This window comes from Hypanus sabinus, chromosome 10, assembly GCF_030144855.1.
Source record: "Hypanus sabinus isolate sHypSab1 chromosome 10, sHypSab1.hap1, whole genome shotgun sequence".
In the NCBI taxonomy this organism is placed as follows: Eukaryota; Metazoa; Chordata; class Chondrichthyes; order Myliobatiformes; family Dasyatidae; genus Hypanus; species Hypanus sabinus.
In genome coordinates, this window is record NC_082715.1 from 158,585,174 (window position 1) to 158,601,698 (window position 16,525).

The 16,525-nt window shown below is 47.1% G+C and overlaps 1 protein-coding gene and 1 pseudogene across 1 annotated transcript in view; one reads left to right on the forward strand and one right to left on the reverse strand.

Moving 5' to 3' along the window:
- smpd4 (sphingomyelin phosphodiesterase 4) overlaps window positions 1-16,525 on the forward strand; it is a 187,076-nt gene that overhangs the window by 166,957 nt on the left and 3,594 nt on the right. Inside the window, exons 14-18 of the mRNA XM_059983506.1 lie at window positions 4,011-4,174; window positions 10,394-10,599; window positions 11,226-11,462; window positions 15,363-15,494; window positions 16,117-16,245. Of these exons, the coding sequence (XP_059839489.1) occupies window positions 4,011-4,174; window positions 10,394-10,599; window positions 11,226-11,462; window positions 15,363-15,494; window positions 16,117-16,245 (868 nt within the window). The remainder of the gene's footprint in view (window positions 1-4,010; window positions 4,175-10,393; window positions 10,600-11,225; window positions 11,463-15,362; window positions 15,495-16,116; window positions 16,246-16,525) is intronic.
- Window positions 11,469-16,525, reverse strand: part of LOC132401275 (mitochondrial import inner membrane translocase subunit TIM14-like) — a 499,620-nt pseudogene continuing 494,563 nt past the window's right edge.

Below are 16,525 nucleotides of genomic sequence, written 5' to 3' on the forward strand. Positions count from 1 at the left end.
CCTCAAGGTAGGTAAGTCACCAGTCAGTATACACCCAGACTTCTGAAAGAGGTGGCTGAGGAGATCGTGGAGGCATTTGTAGTGATCTTTCAAGAATCACTAGATTCTGGATTGGCTTCGGAAAACTGGAAAATTGCAAATGTGACTCCAGTCTTCAAGAAGAGAGGGAGACAGAAGAAACAAAGCTATAGGCCAGTTTGACCTCTGGTTGGGAAGATGTTGGAGTTGATTACTAAGGATAAGGTCTCAGGGTACTTGGAGGAACATGATAAAACCTATAGGCCGTAGTCAGCATGGTTTCCACAAGGGAAGATCTTGCCTGGCAAATCTGTTGGAATTCTTTCAAAAAATAACAAGCAGGTTAGACAAAGGAGATGCAGTTGATGTTGTATACTTGGATTTTCAGAAAGCCTTTGACAAGGTGCAACACATGAGGCTGATTAACAAGCTACAAACCCATGCTATTACAGGAAAAATTCCAGCATGGATGAAGAATGGCTAATTGGCAGGAGGCAAAGGGAACCTTTTCTTTTTGGCTGCTAGTGACTAGTAGTGTTGCACAGGGATCTGCACTGGGGCTTTATACGTCAATGATTTGGATAATGGAATTGATGCAAAGTTTGCAGATGATAGGTGGAGGGGAAAATAGTTTTGAAGAGGAAGAGAGACTTGGACAGATCAGGAGAATGGGCAAAGAAATGGAAGATGGAATACATCGGGAAGTGTATGGTCACAAGCTTTGCTGGAAGAAATGAAAGAGTTGACTATTTTCTCAGTGGAGACAAAATACAAAACACTGAGCTGCAAAGGGTCTTGGGAGTCCTGTGCAGGGTTCCCTAAAGGTTAAAGCAATGGCTGGAATTTCTGTGAAAAATGAGGGAAGTGCAAGATAGATATATTCCAAATAAGACATTTTCAAAGGGAAGAAGGACACGACTGTGGCTGACAAGTGAAGTCAGAACCAAAGTAAAAACAAAAGAGAGGGTATACAAGGAAGCCAGAGCTAGTGGGAAGATAGAGGATTGGGGAGCTTTTAAAAACTTGCAGAAGGAAACTTAAGAAGGTCATTAGGAAGGAAAAAATTAATTATGAAAGGAAGCTGGTGACTAATATCAAAGAAGATACTAAAAGCTTTTTAAGTATATAAAGGGTAAAAGAGATTTGAGGGTAGATATAGGTCCAATAGAAAATGACACTGGGGATATTGTAATGAGAAATGCAGAGATGGCAGAGGAACTGAATGCGTATCTTGCATCAGTCTTCACAGTGGAAGACGTCTGCAGTATACCAGACATTCAAGAGTGTCAGGGAAGTGAAGTTTGTGCAGTGAAAATTACGACTGAGAAGGTGCTCAGGAAGCTTAATAGTCTGAGGGTGGGTAAATCTCCTGGACCTGATGGAATGCACCCTCGGGTTCTGAAGGAAGTATCTGGGGAGATTGTGGAGGCATTAACAATGATTTTCAAGAATTGGTAGATTCTGGCACTTTACCGGATGACTGGAAAATTGCAAATGTTACTCCGCTATTTAAGAAGGGTGGGAGGCAGCAGAAAGGAAATTATCGACCTGTTAGCCTGTCGTCAGTGGTTGGGAAGTTGTTGGAGTCGATTGTTAGGGATGAGATTATGGAGTACGGAGGCACATGACAAGATAGGCCAAAGTCAGCATGATTCTACTGCAGTTTTTGAGGAAATTACAAGCAAGGTAGACAGAGGAGATGCAGTAGATGTGATGTATTTGAATTTTCAGAAGGCCTTTGACAAGGTGTCACACAAGAGGCTGCTTAGAAAGATAAGAGCCCATGGAATTACAGGGAAGTTACACCCAAGGCTGGAGCTTTGGCTGATCAGCAGAAAACAGTGGGAATAAAGGGATCCTACTCTGGCTGACTGTCAATTACCAGTGGAGTTCCATAGGAGTCAGTGTTGTGACCGCTGCTTTTTACGATGCATTTCAATGATTTGGACTGTGGGATTGATGGATTGTGGCTAAATTTGCCGATGATATAAAGATAGGTGGAGGAGCAGGTAGTGTTGAGGAAACAGAGCCTGCAGAGAGACTTGGATCATTTAGGGGAATGGGCAAAGAAGAGGCAAATGAAATGGTAAGGAAGGGAAACGTGTTGTTAGCATTCATTTCAAGAAGACTAGAATATAAAAGCAAGGATGGAATGTTGAAACTTTATAAAGCACTGGTGAGGCCTCACTTGGATATTGTGAGCAGTTCTGGGCCCCTTATCTTAGAAAGGATGTGCTGAAACTGGAGAGGGTTCAAAGGAGGTTCACGAAAGTGATTCCAGGATTGGACGGCTTGTGATATGAGGAGTGTTTGATGGCTCAGGACCTGTACTCATTGGAATTCAGAAGAATGAGGGGGGACCTCATTGAAACCTGTCGAATGGTGAAAGGCCAAGATAGAGAGGACGTGGAGAGGATGTTTCCTACGATGAGAGTCTAAGACCAGAGGACACAGCCTCAGAATAGAGAGGTGTCATTTTTAGAACAGAGATGAGGAGGGATTTCTTTAGCTAGAAAGTGATGAATCTGTGGGATTCTTTGCCACATACAGCTCCGGAGGCCAAGTCTTTATGTGTATTTAAGGCAGAGGTTGATAGATACTTGATTGGTCAGGGCATGAAGGGATGCAGGGAGAAGGGAGGAGTTTGGGGCTGAGGGGAAAATTGGATCTGCCATGATGAAATGGAGCAAACTCAATGGGCCAAATGGCCTAATTCTGCTCCTATGTCTTGTGGTCTAATGTGGGGAAAAAACTCTTTGTCCAGTTGGATATTGCTGAGGTAAGTCTCTTGTCAAGTTCCCAGCACCATTCTGAATACATACTTCTCCACTGTGTGGATGTGAGCTGGGGATTCCCAGGAGCTTGTGGGATGTTGCATTTCCTCAAGGAGGTTTGAGCATGTGATGAAATATTTCCTCAGTACATCTGATATTCTCTGCCTGGACTCAGCTTGGAATAGGGGGTTCAGACAGCTGAGTGGTGAAGCTGCCCAATGTAACAGGGTTCTGGGTGCTGGGGTCCTTGGCCCGTGAAGAGACGTTAATGTTAGATCACTTTAACCTTTCAGTGACATTGCATAATCTTGTGGAGACTGTGTTCGTGGTATTTTCTTAGTGGGTTGGTTTACCTTTGTAAATAGTCAGTCTCAGGAGGGCAGGGTTCGCAGCTGCCCATAGGCATGAATAAACGTTCCCAACTTTCCTCCTGCATAATCGTGTGGAACTTACAACGATGTTTGTGGTTACTGTAGCGATGGAGGTGCCCCGATCCATTCCCAACTTCAGCCCTGCAATAAAGTGCCCCGAGAGAAAGCGGGCACTCTGGAACACCCTGGGGTGCGGCTGTCACAGAGACGGCAGAGCTGCTGTAACTTTCCCTGCACGTGGAAGTTGGTGGTAGAACCTGGGGGGAGACAATAAGAGTAAAATAGGATTGACGGAGCATTGAGATGGGAATATTGTGGTCAATTGGGCTGTTGCCGGTCAGCAAGGACTTGGGTTGAAGGGTCTGTTTCCATCTCTGATCCCAGATTTAATCAGGCAATCTCACCTTGGTACTTCCTTGCCTCTTCACCAACATCATTCTCTGGTCATTTTTTAACATAACTTTGTACATCAGTGCTGTCTCTAATCTACCTGTTACTGCCTAACTCCACCTTCATTTTACACCATTGCCGTTTTAATCTATCTCGCCCACAACCCCGTCAGAGGGTTACCAGTGTGGAATAGGGTATCCCCCAGAGAAGTCCACTAATATCTGTGGGGAGCTCCCTTTTCTCAGCACAGCCAGAGAAGGAATTGTGATCTGCTGTAACCCTGATGTTGTAGATCACTGACAGCAGTTGGGATCCATCCAGCAATATCAAACAATTGGATTCCCACTGTCCCCTCCCTCTCCCCCCTTAGACTGTTTGTATGTTTTTCATCTACTCGTGAACTGAGGCAGACGCAGGGCAGTGGCATCCTATCCTAACCTTGCTTTCTGTGTCACAGGGCCTCCTTTGTACAGGACAACTTGCTAATGTTCACAAAACTGTTCCAAAGCTTCCTCAATCGAGCATTGCGCACTGATCTTGTCAGCCCCAAGCATGCATTGATGGTGTATCGAGTGGCCAAGGTCTATAGCCAGCCCAATCTTGCCGACATGATCAAGGAAGGTAAGGAGTGTGTGGTGGGACAGCCTTGTGAGCCCATTCCGTTCCAACCTGTCCCCTCCTGTGGCTTCTACAGTACTGCCATTCCTCCAGCTGACCTGTTGTACATGTGTGGCCAAAGTGCCCAGGGAGGAGTTCCTGGGGGTTCACTGGATGTAAATGCTCCATTGAGCTGGAAGGTGTTACAGACGATGCTCCGTCTGTTCCAGGTTGGTCAGACTGCTATGATATCTTTTCACGGTGTTAGTGATTCCACTCTCTGCTTCCCCTGCACCTCTAATACTGTCATTCCATGGTCCTGCCTTTGTGGTGATGTTATGTGTTTGTGAAACCTGCACGCCAAGACTGATAGAGCAGAAAGGGAGATCACAGTTCAGACGCCTCCTCTATATCACAGACTGAGTGACTGCTTTGCTGAGCATCACTAAAGGCAGGATCTCCTGGTGGCCAACCATTTCAGTTTGATTTTTCTTTCCCGTTCTGATGTCTGTCCATGACCTCCACTGCCATGATGAGGCCACGGGGGTCTGGGAACCTCTGACTTGGCCAGGGTGGGGCGAGTGTGTGAGGGGGAGGTTGGCATCATGGTAGCATAGCCGACAGCATAACACTACCCAGCACCTGCTCCGTGGGTACAATTCCACCACTGTCTGTACGGAGTTCATGTGACCACGTGAGGGGAGAATCCTCAATAACCAAATCCCTCCTTCCATTTGTGTGCATATATAAATTTAAAAGCCTTTAATGTATTTGCCTCTACCAGGCATCCATCACTGAGTTTAAAAAAAAAACTTGCCCCTCAAATCCCCTTTGAACATGCCCTCTCACCTTCGATGCATACCCGCTGGTGTTAGTCTGTGCCTCTCATAAACCTCTGTCGGATCTCCCCTCAGCCTCCACTTCTCCAGAGGAAACCACCCAGGTTTATCCAGCCTCTCGTGACAGCACCCTCTCCAAAGCCTTTCTGTAGCGGGGCATTCAGAACTCCTGATGTGGCCTAACCAGAATTTTATAAATTTGCAAAATAACATCTTGATTTTTGAACTCAATGCCTCGACTACTAAAAGCAAGCATTCCATAAGCCTTAACCTATCAACCCGTGTAGCCACTTTCATAGAGCAATGAAATTGCACCCCCAAGATCTCTCTGCTCAGCAACACTGTTAAAGGACTTGCCCTTAACAGTATTCTGTCTCCCTGCATTTGCCCTACCGAGGTGCAACACCTCACGTTTATCTGGGTTAAGCTCCATCTGTTATTTTTCTGTCCATACCTGCAATTGATCTAGGTTGCACTCTACTCTTTGCCAGTCTACTACATTATCCTCAACTCCAATCTTGGTATTGTCCACAAACTTACAAACCCATCTATATTTTCATCCAGGTCATTTACATACATCACAGACAGCTGAACACCATTTATTACAGACCTCCAGCTTGAATGTGCCTTCTATGCACAAAGCAGTTCTAAATCCAAACAGCCAGTTCACCGTGGACCCCGTGCATTTTAATCTTCTCGATTAACCTCCCATGAGTGGCTTTGTCAAACACCTCACTAAGCCGAATCAAGTTGGTAAGTCATGACCTGCCCCACACAAAGCCTCCCTGGGTTTCCAAATGCTCATCTGTCCTATCCCTAAAACTTCCTCTGGCAATTTCTCTACAACTGATGTGAGACTCACTGGTCTACAGTTCCCATAATTTTCCCTTGTTCCCTTAAATAGAGGTACAACATTCACCATTTGCCAGTCCTCCAGGACCTTGCCAGTGCCTGGAGAGGACATGAAGATATTGGTCAAGGGTCCAGCATTCTCATCTGATGCCTCCTTTAATAACCTGGGATAAATCCCATCAAGCCCTGGGGGCTTGTCCAACTTAATACTCGTAGGCCCAACACTTCCTCCTCCTTGACCTCTAAACACACTGACCCCTTTATACAGGTCACCCCTTCCCCAGAAAAGGTTTGAATGATCCACGAATTTGAAACCCTGCCCCTTGTACCATCTCCTGAGCCGCTCATTCATTCACCTCTGCTATCATCCCATTACTACCTTAGTAGTGCTTCTCTTCAGCCTCTTTCCTAACTCTACATACTCACTGCAGAGTTTTCTGCCTTTGTCATTGGTGCCAATATGCTCTACGACCTCTGGATCTTCCCCCTTCCCCTTTGAAAATACAAGAACGTAAGAGCAAAATCCGGCCATTCAGCCCTGCTCTGCCATTCCAGCATGCTAATCCCAGATCCAACTCGACCCCATACACCTGCCTTCTCACCATATCCTTTGAAGCGCTGACCAATCAGGAAATGATCAACTTCCGTTTTAAATATGCACCCTGAATTGGCCTTCACCACAGAGCATTCCAGAGCTTCACAACTCTCTGGCTAAAAAAAAAAAATTCCTCCTTATCTCTGTTCTAAAAGGTCACCCCTCAATTTTGAGGCTGTGCCCTCTAGTTCTGGATACCCCCAACATACATCCACCTTATCTAGTCCTTTCAACATTCATTCGGTTTCAATGAGATCCTCTCACATTCTATTAAATTCCAGTGAGTACAGGCCCAAAGCTGCCAAATGCTCCTAATTTGTTAATCCCTTCATTCCCAGAATCATCACTGTGAACCTCCTCTGGACTCTCTCCAATGACAACACATCCTTTCTGAGATATGGGGCCCAAAACTGTTGACAATACTCCAAGTGTGGCCTGACTGGTGTCTTATAAACTCTCAGCATTATCTCCTTTATTTTATATTCCTTTCCCCTTGAAATAAATGTCAACATTGCATTTGCCTTCTTTACCACAGACTCACCCTGTACATTAACCTTCTGGGAGTCTTGCACGAGGACTCCCAATTCCCTCTGTACCTCCTGATGTTTGAATCTCTCCCCATTTGGATGACATTCCGCACTATCCTTTGACCAAAATGCATCAGCATGCATTTCCTGACAAATTCCTTCTGCCACATTTTTTAGCCCAGCCTTCTAATTTGTTTAAGTTCTTCTGCAATCATATTGTTTCCTCAGCACTACCTACCCCTCCCCTCCTCCTATCTTTGTATTATCTGCGAACTTTGCCACAAAGCCATGAATTCCATTGTCTAAATCACTGACAATGTGAAAAGTAGTGGTCCCAACACTGACCCCTGAGGAACACCATTAGTCACCAGCAGCCAACTGGAAAAGGACCCTTTCATTCCCACTTGCTGCCTCCTGCCTGTCATCAGCCATTCCTCTATGCATGCCAGTATCTTTCCTGTAAAATCATCGGATTTATCTTGTTACGCAGCCTCGTGTGGCACCTTATCAAACACCTTCGCACAACCACTGCCTCTCCTTTGTCCACCCTGCTTGTTACTTCCTCGAAGAACTCTTGACAGTAATTTGTCAGCAAGATTTCCCTTTACAGAAACCATGCTGACCTTGACTTATTTTATCATTAGTCCCTAAGTATCCCGAAACCTCATCCTTAATAATAGGCTCCAACACTTTCCCAGCCACTGAGGTTCGGCTAACTGGCCTATAATTTCCTTTCTTTTGCCTCTCTCCCTTCTTAAAGAGTGGAGTGACATTTGCAATTTTCCAGTCCTCTGGCACCATGCCAGAATCAAGTGATTCTTGAAAGATCATGACCAATCATAACCAATCCATCCTTCAGCAACCTCTCTCAGGACTCTGGGATGTCGTCCATCTGGTCCAGGTGACTTGTCCACCTTAAGACCTTTCAGTTTGCCTAGCACTGTGGCAGTGAGCAGCTGGAGCAGACCCAAGTGCATCCGTTATCTCTTCAGCAACCTCTCTCAGGACTCTGGGATGTCGTCCATCTGGCCCAGGTGACTTATCCACCTTAAGACCTTTCAGTTTGCCTAGCACTGTGGCAGTGAGCAGCTGGAGCAGACCCAAGTGCATCCGTTATCTCTTCAGCAACCTCTCTCAGGACTCTGGGATGTCGTCCATCTGGCCCAGGTGACTTATCCACCGTAAGACCTTTGCGATTACCTAGCAGTCTTTGTAATGGCAGTGTCACTCACTCCTGCTCCCTGACACTCACGGACCTCTGGCACACTGCTAGTGCAAAGTATCCATTAAATTTATTGGCCATTTCTTTGTCCCCCAGTACTACCTCACCAGCATCATTTTCCAGTGGTCCGATATCAACTCTCACCTGCCCGTAACTCTACATATAACTGAGAAATCTCGTGTCCTGCTTTATATCATTGAACAGCTTGCCCTCAGATTTCATCTTTTCCCTTCCTATAGCTTTTTTAAGTTGCCTTTTTTTTTATTTTAAAAGCTTTGCAATCATCCAACTTTCCACTCACTTTTGCTACCTTACATGCTCTTTCCTTGGCTTTTATGCAGACCTCCTTAACTGTTTGTCAGCCATGGGTTGCCTACTGCTGCCACTGGAGAACTTCTGTGGGACATATCCATCCTGCACCTTGTGAACTATTCCCAGAAACTTCAGCCATCTCTGTTCTGCCGTCATCCCCACCAGTATCCTCCTCCAACCCACCTGGGCAAGCTCCTCTCTCATGCCTCCGGAATTCCCTTTATTCCATTGTGATACTGATACATGTGAGTTTTGCTTCTCCCTCTCAAACTGCAGTGTTAATTCAATCATATTATGATCACAGGTTCCTAAGGGTTCCTTTATGTTAAGCTCCCTCATAAGATCTGGGTTATTACACAACACCCAATCTAAGACAGGCTGAAGCACAAGCTGCTCTAAAAAGTTATTGTGTAGACATTCAACAAATACCCTCTCTTGCCATCCCACACCAACCTGATTTTCCCAATCCCCTTTCATGTTGAAGTCTGCCATTACAATTGTGTCATTACACTCATTGCGTGCCTTTTCCAGCTCCCTTTGCAATCTCCTGCAGCTGCTCTGCTACATCCTGAGCCCGAGCACCTGGGAGGCAACACGCCGTTCTTGTGGGTTTTTTGAGGCCACAGATTCTCCTGTCACTGCCTAAACAGTCCCTACCACCACTGCACTGCCTAACTTCATCCTTCCCTGCTGAGGCTCTGATCTGGCTACACTGCCACCTGCCACCAGCATGACTGCTGCTGTGCCCTGATGGGTTATTCCCTCAGCAGCCCCTAAAGGGGCATACTTGTTGCTGAGTTGGTAGGTTAATTGGGTGGTGTGGTCTACAAGGACCTGTTACTGTGTTGTATCTCAAATGAAAACCCGACGGCATGAACATCGGTTTTCCCCTCCCGCCATCGAGCGGCTCTGGAGGCGAAGTCACTGGGTGCGTTTAAGGCAGAGATAGATAGATAGGTTCCTGATTAGCCAGGGCATCAAAGAGTATGAGGAGAAGGCAGGACTGGATCAGCCCATGATTAAATGGCGGAGCAGACTTGATGGGCCAAATGACCTACCTCTGCTCCTAAATCTTATGGATCTTATTCTGGTTTCTGCTCACTTCCTTTCTGGTCTTGGCTTTAAACGTCAGTTATTTGTTCACCCCAATAGACGCTGCCTGACCTGCTGAGTTCCTCCAGCAGTATTTTTGGTGTGTCTCGGTTTTGAAGATCATTTAGTGAATCTCCATCCAACAGGATGTTGAGTACCTTTTGCAACTGTACTGTGACTCTGAACCCCCACCACAAAACAGAGCTGGCATCTCACGTCTTGTGAACACACTGCAGCCAGTGAACAGCAGCTCCCCATAGATGCCACTGAAGATTTACCCGGTCATCAGTTCCCTGCAGGACCCTGAAGAGGAATCTGCTTCTCTGTAAAATAATCATATTAAAGTCCACCTGGCCAGTGCAGTCCTCCCTCAGAACAATATAGCACAGTACAGGCCCTTGGGCTCATGATGAAATCTACTCTAAAATTGGTCTAACCCTTCCCTCCCATATAGCCCTCAACTTTTCTATACTCCCTGTGCTTAAATGTCCCTAATGTATCCGCCACCACCATCAGCCTTGGCAGGGTGTACCAAGCACCCTAAGTTCTGCCTTTTTTATATATTGTTAAAAATCTTGCCTCTGACATTCCTCTCTTAACCCCCCCCACCCCACTCCAATATACTTTCCTTCAATCACCGTAAAGTTAAGTCCTCATGTCAGCCATTCCAGTTCGGGCTGTGTTTCGTTTCTGGTTTGCCACTCACGCCCTGGTAAGTGAGCCAGAGACAATGGAATCCAGTCGGTGCTTCATATGAACAGGCACAAGCTGTTCCCCAGTGACTCTCTGCTCCTTGCCTTGCAGCGGAGCGTCAGTTTCTGGAGCCGGACCCCATACACCATCCAAGGCAGCACCGTGTGTATGCCTCGACGGCCCTAGGCAGCAGCTTCGTATCCACCTGGCATTCCCCAGTGGCCGACACCACCTTCCGTGTAAAGGGTCACGTGTATAACCTGGAGGGCCAGGACTGTGTCTACAAGCAAATGTTTGGTCCCGAAGTCAGGGGCCTGGTGAGTCCTGCTGTACCGGGTATTATTGTCAGGGCTCACAGCCAACCATTCTGTATGGCATACGCTGAGGAGTCAGGGTGTTGGGATTTGAAACGATAGACAATGAACTTCTTATCCATTGCCTTCTCGCTGCACCCTCCTGACGGAGCATTTTCTGCCTTTAGCGTGTTTATAACTGAACCCCCTACACCACTCTGATCTTCTGGTCCCACGTTGGTCCTAATGGTGATTCAGAGGTGGTGGTCAATTGGACGCAGTTTCTCTTCCTTCACAGATTATTACATTTTATTCAAGCAGTTACACTGTCCGCACCTTGGGAGTTTGTATCAGCCTGACCTCCAGTTCCCTCACTGAACTAGCTGCTGGCTGTCCCTGCCTGGTGGTGGAACAAGTAAACCCAGGACACAGAGGGAGCCAGAGCTAGTGGCAGGTGCACTTTGTGGATAAGCAAAGAGGCTTTTGACCTGGAGGGATGCGTTGAGGTGATTAGAGCAGAGGGAGTGGGGAATGTTAAAGTGACAACACCTGCAGCCAGTCAGTCTGCTGTTTGAACTAAGCTGTGGTGGTGTAGATAGACTCCGTGTAGGATGTCGCGTGTCGGTAATGAAGTGTGGTTTGCCCTGCAGGTGATGAAGCTAGCTCACCTGATAGCACAGGCCAAGCAGACCGCCAAATCCATCTCGGACCAGACTTCCGAGCACTCCACCAGCCACTCGCTCATGTCCTTGCTGGGCCTCTCCACCTACAACTTCAGCACTTCTGCTTATGGAAGCAATGATTTGGATGACCTGGGTCCGGATGAGATACGGAAAACGGATGAATATTTGGAAAGGTCGCTGGAGTACCTGTGTCAGGTGTTCAAGGTTGGTTGTTGTTTGCACAGTGCCAGTGTGCTGTGGAGAATGTATTCAGTGTTACTTCCCCTCCCCTGGCTTCTCATTCGGACATTGTTACTGGGCTCTGTAAGGCCACTGTGTACAAGGATTCAGTCTCTTTCAGTGGACACTGCTGCAGGTGGGCTGCTCGAAGCAGTCTGAGGGATAATGACAGAAACAGGAGCAGGAGTCAGCCATTGGCCCGTCGAGCCTGCTCCAACATTCAATAAGATCATGGCTGATCTGTCTGTAAACTCAGCTCCATCTACCTGCCTTTCCCACATAACCCTTATTTCCCCAACTATGCAAAAATCTATCCAACCTTGTCTTAAATGTATTTACTGAGGGAGTCTCCACTGCTTCATTGGGTATTCCACAGATTCACCATTCTCTGGGAAAAGCAGTGCCTCCTACATCTTCTCCCCTGAATCTCAAGGCTGCATACCCTATTTCTAGTCTCACCTACCAGTGGAAGAAATTTCCCTGCCTCTATCTTATCTATCGCTTCGTAATTTGATATGTTTCTACAAGCTCTCTCATTCTGAATTGCAGTGAGTACAGTCCCAGGCAACTCAATCTCTCCTCATAGTCTAACCCCCTCATCTCTATAACCAACCTAGTGAACTTCCTCTGCACCGCCTCCAAAGACAGTATATCCTTCCTCAAGCAAGGAGACCAGAACTGCCATTGTTTGCAAATACTGTAACAGACCAATTGGCTTCTCAGTTGCAATCCAGAAACATAGTCCCTTCTAACCAAACTGTCCAGTTCGGAGATTGATACACAGAAAACCCGCTGCACAACACAGGCCTTTTATCCCACAAAGATGTGTCGAACACGTCCTTACCTTAGGATTACTCATAGCCCTCTATTTTTTTAAGCTCCACGTACCCATCCAGGAGTCTCTTAAAAGACCCTATCGTATCCGCCTCCACCACTGTCGCTGGCAGCCCATTCCACACGCTCACCACTCTCTGAGTAAAAAAACTTGCCCCTGACATCTCCTCTGTACCTACTTCCAAGCACCTTAAAACTGTGCCCTCTTGTGTTAGCCATTTCAGCCCTGGGAAAAAGCCTCTGACTATCCACACGATCAACGCCTCTCATCATCTATCAGGTCACCTCTCATCCTCTGTTGCTCCAAGGAGAAAAGGCCGAATTCACTCAACATATTCTCATAAGGCATGCTCCCCAATCCAGGCAACATCCTTGTAAATCCCCTCTGCACCCTTTCTTCCTTTCTTTCTATTTTTTTTGAGCATCTGATTTATTGAATGATTACATAAGGTTTAATAAACCACAATAACAATTGTTTTTGAAAACGTATCATAGTTTACTACTTTCAGACAAGATTACTTTTTGTTCTGAGAATCCAGTAAATCTTTAGCTTTATTGATCTTGGATGCAAGATCAGGAGATCCACCTTTATCTAGGTGATTGAGTACCATGATCCTCTTATTTGCTTCCCGGATTTTAACCTTGTTAGCTGTGGGGCTCACTCCCAGAATAAGAGCTGCCTCGCTCTTGTTATTTTGGCTTCAAATCCTCCCCTGTAGTAACCACTGATAGCTGATTTTGGCAGATTCTGAATGTTTTTTTTTCAAAGCAGGTTCTACATGCCTCATAGCGTGCACAACATACCGTCCTGCAAAAAATGCTGCAGCTGCTGCCATCGTGCTAGCCATCTTTAACTTTAGTAAAAATACACACTGGCCGGTAACATCCCATTTTGTGCCTCCCAACTGTCCTCTGCACCCTTTCTATGGTTTCCACGTCCTTCCTGTAGTGAGGTGACCAGGACTGAGCACAGTACTCCAAGTGGGGTCTGACCCGGGTCCTATATAGCTGCAACATTACCTCTCAGATCCTAAATTCAATTCCACGATTGATGAAGTACACCTTCTTAACCACACAGTCAACCTGTGCAGCTGCTTTGAGTATCCTATGGACTTGAACCCCAAGATCCCTCTGAACCTCCACACTGCCAAGAATCTTAACATTAATACTATATTCTGCCATCATATTTGACCTACCAAAATGAACCACTTCACACTTATCTGGGTTGAACTACATCTGCCACTTCTCAGCCCATTTTTGCATTCTATCAATGCCCCACTGTAACCTCTGACAGCCCTCCACACTATCCACAACACCTCCAACCTTTGTGTCATCAGCAAACTTACTAACCCATCCCTCCACTTGCTCATCCAGGTCATTTATAAAAATCACAAAGAGTAAGGGTCCCAGAACAGATCCCTGAGGCACCCCACTGGTCACCGACCTCCATGCAGAATATGACCTGTCTACAACCTTTGCCTTCTGTGGGCAAGCCAGTTCTGGATCCACAAAGCAATGTCCCCTTGGATCCCATGCCTCCTTACTTTCTCAATAAGCCTTGCATGGGGTACCTTGTCAAATGCCTTGCTGAAATCCATATACACTACATCGACTGCTCTTCCTTCATCAATGTGTTTATTCACATCCTCAACAAATTCAATCAGGCTCATAAGGCACGACCTGCCCTTGACAAAGCCATGCTGACTACTCCTAATCATATTATATTTATCCGAATGTTCATAAATCCTGCCTCTCAGGATCTTCTCCATCAACTTACCAACCACTGAAGTAAGACTCAGTGGTCTATAATTTCCTGGGCTATCTCTACTCCCTTTCTTGAATAAGGGAACAACATCTGCAACCCTCCAATCCTCGGGAACCTCATTGATGATGCAAAGTTCATCACCAGAGGCTCAGCAATATCCTCCCCCGCCTCCCACAGTAGCCTGGGGTACATCTCATCACTTATTCAACTTGATGCTTTCCAAAAGCTCCAGCACATTTTTTTTTAATATTCACAACAGCCTTTATACACCAAGGTTCCTGTACCCTACCAAACTTTCCCTGTCTCATTGGAACGTACCTATGCAGAACTCCATGGGAATATATCCTGAACATTTACCACATTTCTTATGTACGTTTCCCTGAGAACATCTGTTCCCAATTTATGCTTCCAAGTTCCTGCCTGATAGCCTCATATTTCCCCTTACTCCAATTAGCTTTCCTAACTAGTCTGTTCCTATCTCTCTCCAATGCTATGGTAAAGGAGATAGAGCTGCGATCACTATCTCTAAAATGTTCTCCCACTGAGAGATCTGACTGCTGACCAGGTTCATTTCCCAATACCAGACCACTGTTGCTTCCCCCAGGTAGGCTGTCTCCCCCAACAGTACTCAAACAGGAGTACTTATTGTTAAGGGGGACAGCCACTGGCGTACTCTCTAGCATCTGCTTCTTGCCCTTCCTCTCCTGACTGTGACCCAGTTACTTGTCTCCCGAGGCCCTGGAGTGAGTATCTGCCTATAGCTCCTCTCTATCACCTCCTCACTCTCCCTGACCAGACGAAGGTTGTTGATCTGCATCTCCAGTTCCTTAACGTTGTCCCTAAGGAGCTGCAGCTCAACGCACCTGGCACAGATATGGCCGTCCGGGAGGCTGGGGATCTCCAGGACCTCCCACATCTGACACCGAGCACAACCTCAGCCTCACACATGTACTTTCTGTCCGTATTCTAAACAGATAACCTACCTTGCTTTGACTCATTATCACCGAAGCCCCATTGAGCCAAAGCCCTCCTACTCTGTCTCCCTCTCCTCTGACACCCGCTCTATAAAGCTGTCTCCTTTTAAACTCTTGGCGCTGTTCCGACTGACTGACGTCCACGCGCTTGCGCAGTCGTGCCCCGATCAAACCGCTGAAGAAATAACCCCAGTGCTAGTTCTTCCCCGCCACAGCAGTAGAGTGCTGGAAATCTCTAGTGAAGTAGCTGATGTTCTGATGATGTTGACTGGGCAAAACCCTGCCTAATGAAGCCCTGTCTGGCCTGTACAGATCAGTACCCCTCAGCTGGCACCACCGGCACTGAATATGGGAATGGGCAGCGACGAGAATGGGAAGCACCAGCTACCCGACTGCATCCAGGGAGAGGACAGGCTGATGCTGACCCAGCTTGGACGCTACCAGGTACGTGTAGAGCAGCCCCTGATGCGGACAGCTATCTGGGGAAATATTTCCGTAAGCATTAGGTGGGGAGGCTCTTCAGGATTCTCCTCTTACTGAAGAGTCCAGTGTGACTCTGGCGTTGTGTGAGAGTGTGTGAGTGATGCTGATGGAATAAGACAAAGGAGCAGAATTGGGCCGTCAGTTGTGACAGATAGTTTGCCCCAGCAGTTCTGGTCTCCAGTGCCTGTGAGAGGGGACCTTCTCCCTGGCATGCCCCCACACCCCCAAGTGTGATCCTGGTCTGGGCTGTGGCTAGGGCAGAGAGTGGGGGGAAGGGTAAAATTCAGACGATGGCTAATCCTCGTTCCCTTCCGTGCAGGAAGACCCAGGACCCTGCCCCCGGGGCAGACTGTCAGTATAGTTCACTAGCTTGGTGCTTGTGAACTCTTCCCCCCGCAGAAGGAAGGCCAGGTGCCTCAGGGTGAGAGAGGGGAATGGAGTCCCATCCCGGACTCCCAGCAGTGTGCAAGCTAGAGGGACGCGGCTTGTCCCGGACGTGGGTGAAAACCGTCGGTTGCTCCGACCGTTGCAGGGCTTGCTCAGCCCATGGCAGATAGATCCATCAAACTGTTAATATTTGCAGATCATAAATGGTCTCCGAAGGTTTACCGTGGAATACCAGGGTGATCCCGAGCTCCAGCCGATCCGCAGCTACGAGAGCAGAGTGTTAGTGCGGCTGCTGTACCGACTGTCGTGTGCCGTTAACCAGCGGGTGAGTCTCTGGGTCTGGTGTTCTTCTCCAGGTTGTTCTGGGGCATCGGGGATTTTCTCTCTGCCACTGGAGTTCTTGCTCTGGGTGATGCTAAGAGGATGCAGGGTGACTTGGATAGGTTAGGTGAGTGGGCAAATTCATGGCAGATGCAATTTAATGTGGATAAATGTGAGGTTATCCACTTTGGTTGCAAGAACAGGAAAACAGATTATTATCTGAATGGTGGCCGATTAGGAAAAGGGGAGATGCAACGAGACCTGGGTGTCATTGTACACCAGTC